We start from the raw sequence: 16,899 nt of genomic DNA on the forward strand, positions 1-16,899 counted from the left end.
CTATAGTGGTGGAAGGACTTACTTGGCAGTATGGATTTTTCCCAGATTATATCCTCTTGCTATGTGTTCAATATTATTTTTCCTTGTCATTGTAATACATCAAGTTTTTTTTTTAAGATTTTATTTATTTCTTTGACAGAGAGAGATCACAGACAGAGAGGCAGGCAGAGAGAGAGGGAGGGAAGCAGGCTCCCCACTGAGCAGAGAGCCCGATGCGGGCCTCGATCCCAGGACCCTGAGATCATGACCCGAGCCGAAGGCATCTGCTTAACCCACTGAGCCACCCAGGCGCCCAATACATCAAGTTTTAAAGATAAGAATATAATGGCAAGACTCATATATTACTCAACATTATACCCATACCTTAAATTTGTCTGTTTGGCCTCTATTTTTCAAAAATGTCTCTTAGAGATTTTCTCTCCTTCTTCTAAGACCCTCAGAAGGTTGATGCTTTGTATTTATCTTTTTCTTACTCTCAGAATCTGGTACTGTGACCTACTGGTAGTAGACATTTCATGCAGGTTAACTGCCATGGAAGATGGTGTTCATGAGTTAATTTTGACTGGCCAAATTTCTAGGAATTCCATAATATAGATATGTTCTGATTCTATCCCCTTCAGAGACTTCAGAATAAAATACTGGGCATTGGTTAAAGCTAAGGCAAGAATTGGTCAGATGTATCTAATGGTATTTTCATTCAACAAGCTGTCAGTGATGTTGGAGACACTTAAAAGTCCTGGTGATTCTGTGGTCTTAGTGCCATTGTGACTCAAGCTGTAACTAAAATCAGTCCAATGCAACAGGAGATTCAAGAACAGCAGCAGAAAGATGATGACTTAACTGAATGGAACAATAAGGCACATGTTTCCAAGAAGACCTCTCTATTCTTAGAGTAGAAGTTTCCCTTCAAAATGACAAGTGGTTCAAACCCTTCAGGATCTTACTTGCCTTCAAAACCAAGGTGAGTCATGGACAGAAGATGCCAAGTGGTAAGATGCCAGAGGGTCTCTGTTACTAACTTGGGCTAAAGGCAGATATTATTCTTCCCACAGATGTTCCAAAATAGATGAGAACTACTTGAAGGAGCTGAATGAGGACCTAAAGCTAAGGAAGCAGGAACTGCTAGAGATGCTAAAACCTCTTGAAGATAAGAACAATCTCTTATGCCAGAAGTTGATGTCTAACTTGGAGGAAAAACAAAGAAGGTAAAGGTCTTCTACTCAGGATTTCTTAGAGGAAAAAAGGCTGGAGGACTTTAATCCAGAGGATTAACAATGATTATTTACATTTTTAAAAAGATTTAGATATTTAGCTATGTAAATAAGGAATTTATAACCACAAAATCAGTGGCAAGTAATCCTTTGTTTTCTGTTAGTAAAATTAAATATGATTCAATCCTCATCTCAAGAGGTTACAGTTACTACTCTTCTTCCCTAGGATGCCCATCCAAGAAACAGAGAAGAGCCTTTAGTATTTCAGTCTGTCTTGGTTACACTGATAGCTCCTTATTCATGGGTGTGGGGTCACTTTAGGATAGATGTCTCTGTTCTTCCCTTGTCAAGGAGTAAAATGGAGAAATCTTCTGGGCCTAGGAGTCCTCTGGATTTAGAGTCTGGCTTCTCTAAATATACTAGGTAGATGAAATCTCAACTCTTATCTGAGCACTCACTGTTCTTGGGACCCACCAACTCTGTCTCCTTTCTAGTCTCAGATAATCTAACCTTAATGGGTCTACCTTCATTCTCTACCTGTAGTGTAGGCATCCCAGGGAGCTCAGACTTTTGGAGAACAAAGGCCAGACAGAACATTGTGGTCAAGCACCAGCTGCTTGCAGTGCAGAAACAAACTTCTCTTAGGGCTAGAGAACACAAAGGTTCACATCTCTGCTTATAATTAAGGAGGAAAAAGTATAATGAACGTAAATATAAATTTAACTCCTTTAAAGAATAGAGAGTCTTTGACTTACTTGGAATTGATTTAGATTTTGTTAGAAATTTCTTGATGGCTTGGACTGTATGTTGGAAGCTACCATAAGGATATAAGGGGTTTCCCCAACTAATTCAAATGTCTTTATATGAGAAATACAAACAGAGATGGGGTAAGGCATAATTCTGGAATTTAGGCTGAAGACAACAGATTCTTTGACCTCATTCTTCACAGGGGCAAAATCATCCTTTCTACTTCAAAAGCCATTTACAAAAACATTTTTCTGAAGGGGTGAGGAAGAGACTCACTGGCAGCTGGAGACCTAAGTTTTGAGTATTACTGAACACAGAACTCATTATAAAGCACAGAGCTGAGGCAAATGTTGGTGGGGGATGAGATCATCCTATAGAGACCTTCTACGTCCAGAAGGAATTCCATTAACTCCTGTGATTTTAGTACCCATCTCATTCCCATGGTAGTCTATTTTCTGACTGCTTACCAGAATATTAATATTACTCTTTAGGAAGTATTATGTTTTGTGATGTCTTTCTCTTCTTTCAAGTCTGCAGATTATGAGGCAGATCATGGCAGGGAAGGGGAGTGAGGAATCCTCAGTCATGGAGCTCATTAAGGAAGCAGAGGAGATGAAGCAGAATCTGGTAAGAGGTTGGTAGGCATTCTAAGAAATGGTCTCCTGTACAAAGCTCCATTCAGTTGCTATCATCAGATGTGGAAGGAAAGAGAGAGAGCTCATCTCTAGCACCTAAGGCTCTGATACTCAGCTCCTCGACCTAAAAAGGAGTCAGATGAAATGTTGGGCAGACTCAGGACTAACTAGCAAAAATGTTGTTTCTTTGACTTTTAAAAGCTTTTCATCTAAAGGTTAGTAATACAAGCATATTAACCCTTCATATTTCATAAAGAATAGAAAATACCAAAGTAAAATAAAAGAAATAGTTTGCTCTGGGAGACTCATAAGATTTTTTAAAAACCAACAAGGTAAATGATCTTAAAAATTAGAAATTAGTGGTCTATGTGCCAGAAAAATTGCCATATGATCAGAACATCTTAAGTGTTGTGTGAGGAACTCATTTATGTTGGTAATATATTACAAATACCATAATTATAGTTATTATTCAAAATTGTTATCATTTTTGTACTGTCATCTCATCAAACTCACTTCTCACATTCCTGGACTTTGGGCTAGACCTATTTATTGCCTTCCTCCATGGTTTGCTATATCCCTGCATCCCCATCCCTTTCCCCTCATTACTTAATAATTTCTTCCAACTTCACTTTAGTGACTGGACAAACACATTTCTGTTTGTTTGGTTTGTCGTCCCCCCCCCAACAGGAAAGGAAAAACAAGATGCTTCGGAAGGAAATGGAGATGCTATGGAACAAGGTGTGCCTCTAAGGATCTCTTGATAGTGTTGTCTTACAGACCCTAAACCAAAGAACTTCCCTTTCCTCATGTCCCCATTCTCATTTTGTCATGTCCCTGCTTCCACCCATACCTCATTCCAATCCATCCTTTGCCAAAGTGATATTTTGAAACAATCAAGTCATTTCACTTTCCTTAGGGAAACCATTTAAATCTACTCCTTATTGTGGCAAAATATGGCTGTTGCCTACCTCTATCCTCTCAAAGAAGTCCTCCCCCTACTTTCTGTGCAACCACCACACTGGCCTCCTTGTGGGTTCTCAAACATGCCAAGACCTTTTTTTTATCTCAAAGCTTTTACTCTGCCTGTAATACTATTTTCTTTTGGTTGGCTCACTCTCATCCTTCAGGTCTCCTTAAATATCACCTCCTCAAGTCCATGTAAAACAGGGCACCCCTCCCCTACTTTCTATTATAGAATTCTGTTTATGTCCTCCACAGCACTCTTTATAATTAAGCTCATTATTTTTATTTTTATAATTGTTATTTTACTTGTTTCTTGTCTCCCTGGCCCTCTCTGGACTACAACCTCCTCCAGTTTCTTGATTTCTTTGTTCATCTCTGAATCCCTAGTATGTAGCACAATGCTTGGAATATAGTAGACAATCAATAAATGTAAGTTGAATGAATGAATGTATGAATATATAATTCTAATTCTCCTATGATTTTGCAACAATCACTTCACTGTTTAAAATACAATAGTAGGGCCTTTTGCTGGGAAACCATATGGGGGTGGAAATCCCTTTGTGGACTAACTCCTTGAGATCCGTGTGCTTTTTCATAGACTATAAAACTAGAAAAACAGATTGTGTCTTGTGATATAAACAGCATGTGATACGATCTCTGTTTTTTTCATCTGACCTTACCACAAATAATCAGGATACCATCCAGCTTTGCATCCTGACCTGAGATCTGCTCCTACTTCTCAGAGGCAGCTACAAATCAGTTCTATGAATTATCAGTTTTGGTTCTTGATTTGAGTCCTTGTGATAGGAAATGTGCCAGCACAATTCCTCTCCCAAAATCCAGCTTCTCCAAAGTTCCCCAAAGATTTTTTATAAGTGATGTCCACACACATTAGCTTGTGATTGATGTTCCCTACTCATAATTTTAGATAACGAGAAATGGAGAGAGAGGCCAGTGGTTAAGAATATAGGCTTTGGAATCCGCAAGATTGGTTCAAATTCCAGCTCTGTACTCTTCTAAACAAATGACTTAGCCTCTCCGAATCTCTTTTCTCATTTATAAAATGGAAATAAAAATCGTCTTATGAGGATTAAATGAGAAAGTTTATAATGGAGTGTTGTAAATAAGTAATGTGTAAGTAGCTTACAGTAGTGATGACATATAACAAGGGTACAGTTAATAGGTCTTATTATTATAAGGTATACTCGAGACCAAATGGAAGGTCTTATTCCATTCTGAACCCCATTTCATAGTCCATTTTTCATGTCGAACCCTGACAGGTTGCTGACTGACAGAAACTAAATCCACAAGTAGGAGAAACTATATGAACAATGACAACTTCACAGAAACTAAATCCTTAACTTGTGATGGTTTTCCACTTCCCTCACTAATTCCCACTAATTTAAAGCTTTGCCATAATGTGTCTCTACAGACATTCGACACAGAAGAACTCGGTGGTCAACAAAAAGCACCGCAGATAAAAAACAAAGCAGACTTGCACGATGGGAAGGCAAGTGGACAATTTCAAGGTTGTTGATTCCACATTGCCGGAAACAGCCTGTTGACAATGAAGGCTAATTTGGGTAGGCAGATAGTGAGGATTTGGGTCTTTAGGTTAGGTTGGATTTACTGTCTGCTAAGACATTGCATTTCTCTTCTGGGAACTTCTATTCCTTTAGCTCTTTTCTTCTATCTCAGGTTCCTAAAACCCCTTCATCATCTAGGAAGACCAAAAATGAACTGGAGACAACATGTGCAGAGAAAGTGAAGGAGAAAAGGAAGGTAGTGTGACCTTTCTGAATGGTAGTAGCTTTTAGAACTGATGGATTAAAATTTTTAATGTAGCAGTAATCTGTCTAAACTGCAATGTGCTTCTTTAAAAAAAAAAAAGTATTTTATTTACTTATTTATTTGATAGAGAGCCAGCAAGAGTGGGAACACAGGCAGGGGAAGTGGGTGAGGAAGAAGCAGGTGCTTTTGAACTGATAAAAATTTTATAGGAGATCTGATTCCCTTGGGATATTATATTTGAGTCAGAGTCACACTGCAAGTTTCTTGGAAATTATGTTAGTGAAGGCAAGGTAGGAGAAACTATATGAACAATGACAACTCCACAATAACTATGTAATCTCAAAGTAGTAGCTAATTTGTTTTTGAACATTTATTTAGAAATATTATGCTTGTATTTAATCTTCCCACAACACACTGATCCATAAATAAGTATTCTATTCATTTAGCTTTTAGCTTTTAGAGCACGGATTATACAGGTAGGGCCCTACTAAAAGGACCAAAAAGTTGAAGCCAATTTATTAGTGAATTTAATGATATTGTACTTTGCTATAACGTCTTTGCAGCATATTGAGAACAATGATTTCTGATCTCAATTTACTTTGTCACCCAGAGGCTCTTTCTTCCACCAGGAAAAGCAACAGAGGAAAATGGAATGGGTCAGGTATCAGGAACAAGCCAACATCCTTCAGGTACGAAGATCTTCCTAGGTTTGACATGGGATACAATTTCATTCAGACAATATAAGGTCTTTTAGTTTCATAATATTCACCCCAAGTCTCTCATCCGGATGACCAATTATCCTGCTTAAAGAAAACATTTCATGGGGAGGTAACTGCAGAAACCTGTCTCCAGCTTCACCTTGAATAACTTAAATACATTTTTCCCATATAGTCTTGATTTTGTTCTATTTGAAATGGGGGGAAATCACAAATACTTTCTGCCCAACTTTAAAGATTGAACATGATGGGATGATTTTAAACTTCTGAGTAAAAAAGGTCAGGTTACAGGTGCTTTAGAGAGGCCAGTATTATATGAGTAGTTTTGAAAATGTTGCCTTGTAGAATGACTTCAATGGCAAAGTGATTGAGCTGAGAATTGAAGCCTTGAAGAACTACCAGAAGGCCAATGACTTGAAATTATCCCTATACTTACAGCAGTATTTGGAACCAAAGCAAGCATATTTTAATCTTCCTGGGTCCCGAGGTAGGTGGAGTATCATAGGCACACAGTTTGAGCCTTTATTTTACAGTGAACATTCTATTACTTATGAAGTGAACAGCACAATGCCTGGCACCCCATAAGTTAAATGTTAGTAGTGATCTAATAAATTTTATCACTATCATTATTACTCAGAAGCTCTGGTAAAGAAAGGATTCCTCTGGAGGAAATGAAATTTTCTTTTGTAAAGACTAAGTTACATATTATGTACTTAGTATACGTAGTTAGTACAAAGTTGGTACCTGAAAATATATTAGTTTCCTCCCCACTTACACCCTTTTCTTAGGAATTACTGTAGTTTGGTCTCATGAATCTTGTTGGAGTAGATTCTGCTACTTCAGAACAGAAAGCCAAAGAGATAGACTTCTGACAGTGGTTGTGAGTTTCACTAATCCAAATATTCTTCTGAGATTATCAGTGTTTCCCTGCAAAGAATTTATAGCATCATTAGAGGAAATTGTATATTTTACTATAAAAAAAAAATAAAGGAACGGCTTCTGAGGGGGCAGAAGAAAGACTTCTTAAATTTTCAGAGATCTATGAATCTGAACTCTGTATTTAAAGAAAACACATGCAATGAGAAATCATCGTTAGGGGATAACAATATTTTATCAGTAACAGTGTAAGTATGTATATCTTGCATTTCTTTTTAAAAATGTATTGATTTGAGAAAGAGAGTGAGAGCTTGAGAAAGCAGGAGTTGAAGGGAGGGGTGGGGAATGGGGAGAAACAGTCTCCCCACTGACCAGGGAGCATGATGGAGGTCTCCATCCTAGGACCGGGGAATCATGACCTGAGCCAAGGGCAGACACAACCACCTGAGCCACCCAGGTGCCCCTCTATATTTCTAATTTTTACTCAGTCTTATACCATGAAGGGCTTGAACAGCTGATAAAATCACACACAGCACATAAGATTTAAATAAATAGATGAGTAAATCAAGAAAAAAGGAAAATAAGTTGAGCCCAAGTAAATACATGAATATGTATAATGAAAGTACTATATAGTTACTAGAAGCGGGCTTCAAACTTGATTCTGGATTTCCCAGAAAAAGAAACATGGATTCACAGTGTCCACAAAATAATAATAAACTAATTGCTCAAGAAATATAGCTTTTACTAGTTTTGAGACCAGAGAGAAATTTCTTCTCCATGGAGACAAGACATTCTGTATGTGTTATAGTAGCTAATGTTCTCAATAATATTTCTAAAATGAATTCAGAATCTAAATTTTCTAGGCTGTTTCTTATCTTTTTGTTGGCACAATCTAATAAAAATATTAATTTGAAAATTTTAAAAAGCAGTGGGTCAGTTCAAGATGATTTGGTCCAGGTACATAGTACTGTCAGTCTGACTTGACTCATATATAAAATTTACAAAATCTAGGTTGGATCGACTACTCATCCTTTAGCCAGTGTTCTACTTATATTTTTTCTTCTTTTTTTTAAAAGATTTTATTTTCAAGTAATCTCTACACTCAGTATGGGCTCGAACTCACTACCCCAAGAGTCACAGGCTTTATGGATTGAGCCAGTCAGGCGCTTATATTATATTTAAATTTTTTTCTTTTACCCGTTGTTTTGATAAGAATTGGACAGTCAGAAGCTTGAGGTTTTCTTCTCAAATAAGAACCTAGAATGCAATCAGAAGCAGTAAGCTATTCAGGTATAAATTAAAAAGCTGGAGGAGAAGAGGGTACAAGCATGACAGATCCTTGTTTTACTTTGTTTAAAATGAGCTGAAGGTCATCCCGAGGGATCTTAGAGTAAGGAGTTAAAAATCTTTTAGCTCCAGATTCAAATAGAGCCAAGATTAATAAGTAGTGAAGGGTTCTATTTGATTCAATCACCTTAGAAGATTTCTATTTTTCCCTTGTTTGCAGAACATTGGATCTTTGAAATTTGGACTAGGACAGCCCACAGATCACTCCTCTCTTTTCTCTTCTCTCCTCTTGTGCTTCTGGAGAATTAAGAGATAAGGCACTAAAATTCCAGTTACCACCAATGAAAGTAGCCACAAGCATGTGTTACCCATTGTTCCTGTGCTTTATTGATTGTGCCTTTACTGAACACAGATTATAGGCCAGTTTCATTTTCTAGCACACACATATACAAAATCTTTGGGTTTATTTGAGCCTCAATGGATCTGAAATCTGAGTCTTAGATTTTGGTTATGCTGACCTATTTATTTGACTTGAAAAGAAAACAAAAGCATTAGTTTTTTTCATAGAGGGATTTTTAAACTAATTGTGTTAAGACATCATTACCAGCAGTGATATGATAGGGAGGCGATTTAATTGTGCTCATGTTTCCCAACTTCTGTGTCACTTGGTTTGTTGTTTTCAATATATTCTGTTTAGACTGACTTCTTTAATTTCTTAAATGCATTCCTGGAACATATAATTAATATTACTATTTTCAATGAAAAACTGATAAAGCTTTCCAAAACTGAAAGTAAACTTAGTAAAGATACAGAAAAACAAAATTTTAATGTTCCAACCAGATGCTAAAGCCTGAGGTCTGTTTTATCTTTATTAGGAAGTGAGATTAGCAAGATGTAGAGAGTTTTAAAGAAAACCAGCAACAAACTGAAACTTTCTCCTTGAGGCCATCAAATTTAAAGAGTTGAAAAGGGAGTAATTTTCTCACTGTGATTTACAGAGTGTTTAATGCTGTGTTCTATCACCTTCTAAATTTATCTCAGTTGCCATTCAAAGAAAAAAATCATCTTGACATCAAATTTTTGGAAACAGTATTTTAATGGAAAAAACACTTGATCTAGAGTTAGATATCTGAGTTGCAGGTCTTATTTTTGAAGCTGAATATTTAAATAACCCGGGGAAGTCATTTAGTTTCAGTTTTTTTCTTTGTCTAAAATAATCAAAACATATTATAGAGCATGTTGAAAGCATGTGGTTTTGTGTAATGTTCACTGTGTTCACTAATGATGACTCTATGGGGTAGTTCTCATAAAACAAGAAACTAGAGCCGTCAGGCTTCTGATTCTGTATCCAAGCTCATATCCTAGTTAAAGTATGGGATGTCTCGTGACTTTTCCACCTCTAACGGCTATGATTTAAATCCAAACTTATCACTGTTTAATGTATTATCCTCCCAATGAAGACTCATACTCCCTATGGGTAATTTGGTCAGTAATAAAACAGTTCAACATGGGTTGACAGTTTGTAATTCTGCATTTATCCCATTAGGTGGCACCAATCACATCTAGGCTTCTAGTCCACAAATCGTGATTTAGGAACCCTGATACACTGTGGGAGAGACTGATCTTCTGTTCCTGCAGGACAAAATGTGCTACATTTATATATCAAATGAAAAAGAAATTATTAATGTTTTCTGCCATGCTCTGTTGCTCTGAGGTGTATTACTGGCAGCCTTGGTTAGACCTTACTAAACTCAGTATTCTGCCCTACAATCCTTCCTGTTACTCTGCTTCTTGAACTATGGTTTCCTCGTTTCCAAAAACATTCACTGTCTGCTTCCTTCACAATCTCTGTCTAATACTATTTCTTTCAACCACAGATAAATCAGGTAATCGGGACACTGAATTATAAAATGAGTTGAGCAATTACACAAGGTGGTGATTTTTTGAAGTTTAAGTACATAATAATGTTCCTACATATGGTTCATTTTCCTCTAGTCTCAACAGAATTGAATTTCACAAACCTGTCTTAAAGGATAAAATGTCGTTTGGTACATACCTCGCAGCAAATCCGGGCACAGGCCCTTCTGTTCTGGACCTTTCCAAGTAAAGGAAAAGTTTCTCTCACTGCTCTTGGACAAGAATTCTTCCTCCCACATCAGCTGTCTTGTGTGCTGGTTGGCTGTGTTGCAATAGTGTGAGCTGTTTGATAGGCAAAACAGAATTCTGTGTTACTATTACTTTGATACACTTTAAACAATCCCTACTTGCAAATTCTCTTGAGGCCCTGGTTATAGCATTACCATTTCCAGTGCAATCTATTTGGCATACTGCCTCACCTAGGCTTGTAGAAGAGAAGAACATTTTATACAGAGTGAGTGCCTTCTGGGGAAGAGTCACATTTGAAGGGATTTATTTTCCCAGCAGTGTAAAATTACAATTTGACCCAAGCTGTGTAACAGCCTTTCCCTGGCTTCTGTAGAGTCAAGAGAACAGTTCCTGGCTTTTGGCATCCACCTATCATAGCACAGGCAAGAAGTAATCTTTAAATTTAGCTGAATTTCCCTCATGCCTGCTGGTAGTTTAAAGAAGAAATTTATCTTCGGTAATAATGTAACTGACGATAAGACATTTGATTCTGACACTTCTTTTTTCTCCTCCCCGCTCCCCCTACCAAACTCGTACTCTTGGCATTTTCTTGAGCTCTTTTGAGAAGAAGCTGAAGGTTGGATGTGAATATTTTGCTACACTTATAAATTCAGATGAAATCCCACTGAGGTGGGAAATGAATACTCTTGAGACCTTATTTATTCTCTAACTCCCTCCGTTCCCAAAGTAAGTCATTCTTCCTGGCTTTAACCTTTACTTCACTTTAGTATGACTCTTCCTGATGGCTGAAATATACTCCAGTATGTGCTGCTGAAAGGAAAATAATAGTGTTAAGTTAAAAGGCTGAAAGGCAGGGGTGGAAGCCCACAGTTAGCTTGAATCTGGGTTCTTGATAAATAGTAACATTCTCAAATACAGGCTTTTTAAAGCTTTGAAACAACTTGAACCTTTTGAATGTCAAAGTTAGGTTTATGTTATAGTAGTACTATGTAGTAGTTACTTTAGTAACTAATAGTAGATTATGAAGTTAATTTCTAAACTAAATTGTTTTTGTTTTTGTTTTTGTTTTTGTTTTTTAGTCCTATAAAACCCCACCAAGGGACACCTGGGTGGCTCAGTTGATTAAGCATCTGCCTTCGGCTCAGGTTATAACCCCAGGGTCCTGGGATCCAGTTCCATATCAGGCACCTTGCTCAGTGAGGAGCCTCTTCTCTCTCTGCCTGCAGCTCCTCCTGCTTGTGCTCTCTCTCACTCTCTCTCCCTGTCTGAGCCAAATAAATAAATAAAACCTTTAAAAAAATAAATAAAACCCCACAGAAGTCCAGGAGGAGAATAAAATTCTTCTTTCCTAAATATAAATTCTGAGGGCTGAAAAAAATAAATTGTACCTTTATTAATATTATAATTATTTCAATGAGGGACAATAGCTTCCAAACTTTTTTATATTACACACAGGAAGTTCAACAGGATTATTAGGATAGGGTTGCCATATATAGCAAACAGAAAGAGGATGTTCAGTTCAATTTGAATTGCAGATAGTTATCTTTTTAGTCTAAGTATTTCCCAAACATTTCATGATTTTTATTGAAATTATTTGTTTTTTTATTGAAACCCAAACTTAACTGGTATTCTGGCAGTCCTAACTTAGGACAGACTTACTACAGAGCCTGTTTAACATCCTCCAATTCTTCGTTTTTCCTCTTTTTATTGGCTCCCTCCTTCTTCTCTACTCAGCCTATGCCTGTCATTCTCCCTGCCTTCTCTTTTTTGTCCCCATGCCCACCTTTATCTTTTTTTGTTGTTGTTATTCTCCACTATCTACAGGGAGCCATTTTTATGGAAAATGTGTCTGGGTTATCTGAGGGTGTGGATATATGAATATGATTTATCATCCCTTTTTTTCATTTAAAAGTTGTATTAAAAGTACAGTTTTGTAGGTTCTCAAACAAAATTGTTTCTACTTGCATACAGTCCTCAAATGATTTTCTTCTGCCTGAGAGACATGAGCCCTTAGCTGAAATAGGTTTGCCATTCTAACTTTAAAAATAATGTTTGAAGTTATATTCTAAAACAATATTTAGAAAATCCACATTAATGCTAATGCCAGAGCCATTCCTACAGTAATGCAATGATATTGTATGTAATGTGTGATGAATGTTAGTAGCCTTGCAACTCAAAATAAACCGGGTTTTGTTTCATTTTGTTTTTTCTCAAAGAAAGCTCTCATTTTCCTAATGTTTCCCACCAGATACTATAAGCACTACAACTATGGACAGAACAAGTACCAGCAAAAATGAATCTAATGTGGTAAGAATTACTTTCATTTTCAAAATTATTTTAAAGGCTTGGATTTTTGGGATTTATTTATTTATTTAAAGATGTTTTCATTTATTTCAGAGAAAGAGAGGGGGGAGGGCGAGAAGGACAGGGAGAGAGAGAAAGCCAAACAGACTCCTCACTGAGTGTGGAACCCTACATGGGACTGGATCCCATGACTTGATATCATGACTTGATCCAAAATCGAATCAGCTGCTTAGCCAACTGAGCCACCCAGGTGGCCCTGGAATTTATTTTATTTTATTTTATTTAAAGATTTTATTTATTTATTTGAGAAGGAGGGAGAGAGAGAGAGAACATGAGCAGTGGATGGGAGGGGGGAGAGAAGCAGGCTTCCTACTGAGCAAGGAGCCCAATTCAGGACTTCATCCCAGGACCCTGGGATCATGACCTGAGCCAAAGGCAGATGCTTAACCAACTGAGCCATCAAGGCACCTCTGGAATTTATTTTTTAAAGCACATTCTAATTTAGTATTTTTAGGAGATTTGCATAGTGAATGCCAGGCCACTTGATGTTTTAGCTGTTTTTTGTTTTTTGTTCTTTTTTCCTCCTCTATGTTGTAGAGAATTCTGGGATCAAAGACCTCCACAGAACAACAAGGAACTAGAGGAAGTCAGCTTGACGATGTAGGAGGGAGGCTCTTGTATCTGAGGTCACTGCCAGATGAAGCTCTGAAGGATTAGAAGGCTTTCACTCCATTTGCTTTGGGCAACCATTTGTGTTAATTAAAATCTCTCAAACCTTTGCTTTACTGTTGTTTACTATGTCTCCACCAAACTGGGTGGAAATGCAGGTTAGATGCTTGACCGTAAGTATGTCAGGAATTTAGTCATTTAGGGATTGTAAAACAGTCTCTGATTATTTTGATAGCTCTTAATTTTGAAATGACTAGATTCAAACCATACTGTATATTGTTAACAAGTACATAAAACGCTGTTCCTTTCCACCTCTGAAATGTTTCATTCTGGGCAGATCCATCACAAGCATATAAGTAAAAATAGGTACAAAATAAGGAAAATTATGTGTCATACATTTCTCTTACTCTCTCACCTACCATGTCCAACTGCCCTGATGATTCTCTCTCCTACTTACATTTTCCTTGAATAACTCCTACCTTCCTATATTCCACCCACCACTGCTTTAGTTCAGGTCCTCTTTCCTGCTTAGATGACCACAGCCTTTTAATTGGTTTCCCCACTTCCAGTTCCTCTAACCCATCTTCCATGGCACCTGAAGTGGTGTTTTCCAAAAAAGGAATGAGATCATGTTTCTTCCATCCTGGTTTTCCATTGACTTTAGTATAAAGTCCAGCGCCTTCACAGACCATATAATGATCTGCCTCCTGCCTACATCCCCAGGCTCCTCTTTCACTGTATCTCCCTTTGCTGATGTATACTATATTCAGCTCAACAGACCTATTTATAACTTCCCTCATGTACCATGAGGTCTGTTATCTCCATGCCTCTACACAAAGTTGATTCTTCTCTTTGTGTGTTTGCACATTATCATTTGTCCTTAGGGCTGAGTTTGAGTCCTTCTCCTATCCCAGTGGTTCTCCTTGCCAACTCTTATACTAGGATCTCCCTGGGAGCTTTTGAAGATACCAATTCACTGGGCCCCTCCCTTAGATCATTTAAATCATCTCTTAAGGATAGTGAAGAGCATCTGTATTTTTAAAAGCTCCTTCAGAAATTCTTATGCATAGCCAGGTTGGAGAATCACTGTTCCAGGCTCTCTTGCCTTTATCATAACACTTAATGAATTATATTGCAATTTCTTATTTGTTTACTGAGCTCTCTCCTTCACCAGATTGTGAATTTTTTGAGGCCCAGTACTATGTCTTGTTCATCTTTTCATTTTGACCACCTAATGTAGTACCTGGGGTTCGATAGAGACTCAGATATAGCATAAGTCCTCAGATAGTTAATTGCAAAGTCTCAGGCTCCCTTAATACCTTGTTTTATGTCAGTTTGAATCATACTGTAGTCCCTGAGATCTTCAGATCTTTTCTTTACTCTAAGTTGTCACTAATTTCCTATATCATGTCAATATGGGAAAAGTTGATTTGTTACAAAACATTTCCTAGTTTGTAGAAATTCCTTGTACATTCTAGTAAGGAGCAAAGTAAGCCAACCAATCAAAAGTTTTCTTTCCCCCAAGGTTAATTTAAATCTGTAAAGTTGTGTTTAAAATGTAATTTGGGGGGCGCCTGGGTGGCTCAGTGGTTAAAGCCTCTGCCTTCAGCTCAGGTCATGATCCCAGGGTCCTGGGATCGAGCCCCGCATGGGGCTGTCTGCTCCCCGGAGAGCCTGCTTTCTCCTCTCTCTCTCTCTGCCTGCCTCTCTGCCTACTTGTGATCTCTGTCTGTCAAATAAATAAATAAATAAATAAACAAATAAATAAATAAAATGTGATTTGGACTTGAAAAGGTTTACATGAAATCACAGAATTTGGGTATTAGAAGGAACTTTAAGTATGACTTTCTTTTCATTTTACAGAAAAGAAACTGGAATTCAGATACGTTGAAAGGGTGTCCAAAGTCCCACAGTTAATCGAGCCTGGGTATTCTTACTACCAGTTCATATTTCAATCTAATTTGTATCTCTCCTTTCTAGACCACAAGAATAACAGGTTCTGCAGCCCTGACATGATTAGTTTCATATTCTCCCAACTGAGCTACCTGAGTATGTAATCCACGTTCTATTTCAAGAAAGTCACCTCTGTACTTATTTAGTCCTTGTACACTTCAACAGTCCTGAGGGACTTTCCTAGTCATTTGGATTAGACAGAACAATGAGAACCAAAGTCAAGAATATAAATAAAATCTGACTGTACACTAACTACTTAAGTAAGTCATTTAATTTCAGGGCCTTAGATTCCCAATTTTAAAATTAGATTAAAAGAGCACCATTCAAATGTTTTAAAATCAGATGTGTGTTGTTTGTTTGACATTCAATAAGTTTAGATGAGTATCTGAACTTTTCCCTCCTATTTTCTTCATTAAGGAAGGCATAAATAAACTAGTTGTAGGAGAGATTTATAACTTCTTAGAAAAAGAATCACTTGCCATCTCCAAAGTATTGAAATTCGATGTTAACTATCAGTCAGGCTTATCATCTTTCCCTCTAATGCTCCAAATCTTTCAGTCTCTTCAAAACACAAAATGGAAATATCATAGCCTTTTATCTTACTTTGTCTGTAAGACTTCACTTTGGACTCTGACTTGCACTTATATGCCAGTGCAAAGTTATCATTTGGCTGGTTATTTGTGGGTATCTGCATTTTGATAAATCCAGGATATGGATCTCAACTTTGTGCGTACAAATTTATTTGGTCAACTTACCTAACAGGTCAGAAACTCCCAAGAGATTCACTGATAAACCAAATTAATTTAAATTACACAGATGGCTATTCCTTCCAAGGTGGTTGGAATATGTCTATATGTAGGCCATTCCCATTTCAGAATCAAGTTATTAGAGAAGCTGAATTAGCAATCACAAAGTATTGGTGGAACTGAAACATTATTACAGTTTTATATACACTCATAATATTCCAATTATGTTTCTTTGAGAATAAAACCTCTGATCCTTGACTGTAGTTGGGAAATACTCTTCAGTTTTCACAACTGAGGAAAACTTTGTTCCACTAGCAATACATTTACAAGCCATAATGTTTGGTAGTACTATTTTTGTAGCTACTCTTATTTATTTTACCTTGACTTCCGAGCTATTCAGGGAATATATGCCAGCATTTCTTCTCTAAAAGTTATCTTTTTGTCATGACCACAAAGTGATTAGTGATGCTTGTTATACTTCTTTCCTAAATAAGATAAGGCCAACAACAACCTGATTGATACTCTCATCTTTAGTCTAAAATTGCAACCACCAAAGGGACAAGTGACAAGATGCAAGAATGTTGCCTTGTGCTTTTAGATCCAGGCAGAAAATCTAGTTTCAGTGTTGCTTATGTGAACTGTGGGCACTTCAGATGATGTCTTCTCTATCGGCAGAGGCTTCTGCAGTCTGTCACATGCCATGGCAAATTTCTAACAGCCCCTTTGGCACCTAAGGAGAAGCCTGCATTGCTCACAATTCAAAGTCCCTATTGCATCATATGTTCTGTATTTAATCATCAGATATTAGGAAATGTGAAGAGAACAAGGTCACGTTGGAAAGGGATGTTTGTTCTACAACCAATCAATCCCACAGCAGGAGCTACACAGACAGATA

At 37.3% G+C, this 16,899-nt stretch overlaps 1 protein-coding gene and 1 long non-coding RNA gene across 2 annotated transcripts; one reads left to right on the plus strand and one right to left on the minus strand.

Moving 5' to 3' along the window:
• The first annotated feature begins 911 nt into the window (after positions 1-911).
• CCDC196 (coiled-coil domain containing 196) lies at positions 912-13,353 on the plus strand. Its single transcript, XM_059371308.1, has 10 exons — positions 912-961; positions 1,053-1,205; positions 2,489-2,585; positions 3,281-3,331; positions 4,989-5,066; positions 5,255-5,338; positions 5,977-6,036; positions 6,409-6,550; positions 12,581-12,639; positions 13,234-13,353. Exons 1-10 carry the CDS (start codon positions 912-914, stop codon positions 13,351-13,353), a joined length of 894 nt encoding a protein of 297 aa, XP_059227291.1.
• On the minus strand, positions 6,836-10,367 carry LOC131998861 (uncharacterized). The gene is made up of 3 exons (XR_009398898.1): positions 10,283-10,367; positions 8,831-8,953; positions 6,836-6,990 (listed from the first exon to the last, which is right to left on the minus strand). It is a non-coding gene; the product is annotated as an uncharacterized LOC131998861 (long non-coding RNA).
• Positions 13,354-16,899: the final 3,546 nt, after the last annotated feature.

Source organism: Mustela nigripes, chromosome 13 (assembly GCF_022355385.1).
Source record: "Mustela nigripes isolate SB6536 chromosome 13, MUSNIG.SB6536, whole genome shotgun sequence".
Classification (NCBI taxonomy): Eukaryota; Metazoa; Chordata; class Mammalia; order Carnivora; family Mustelidae; genus Mustela; species Mustela nigripes.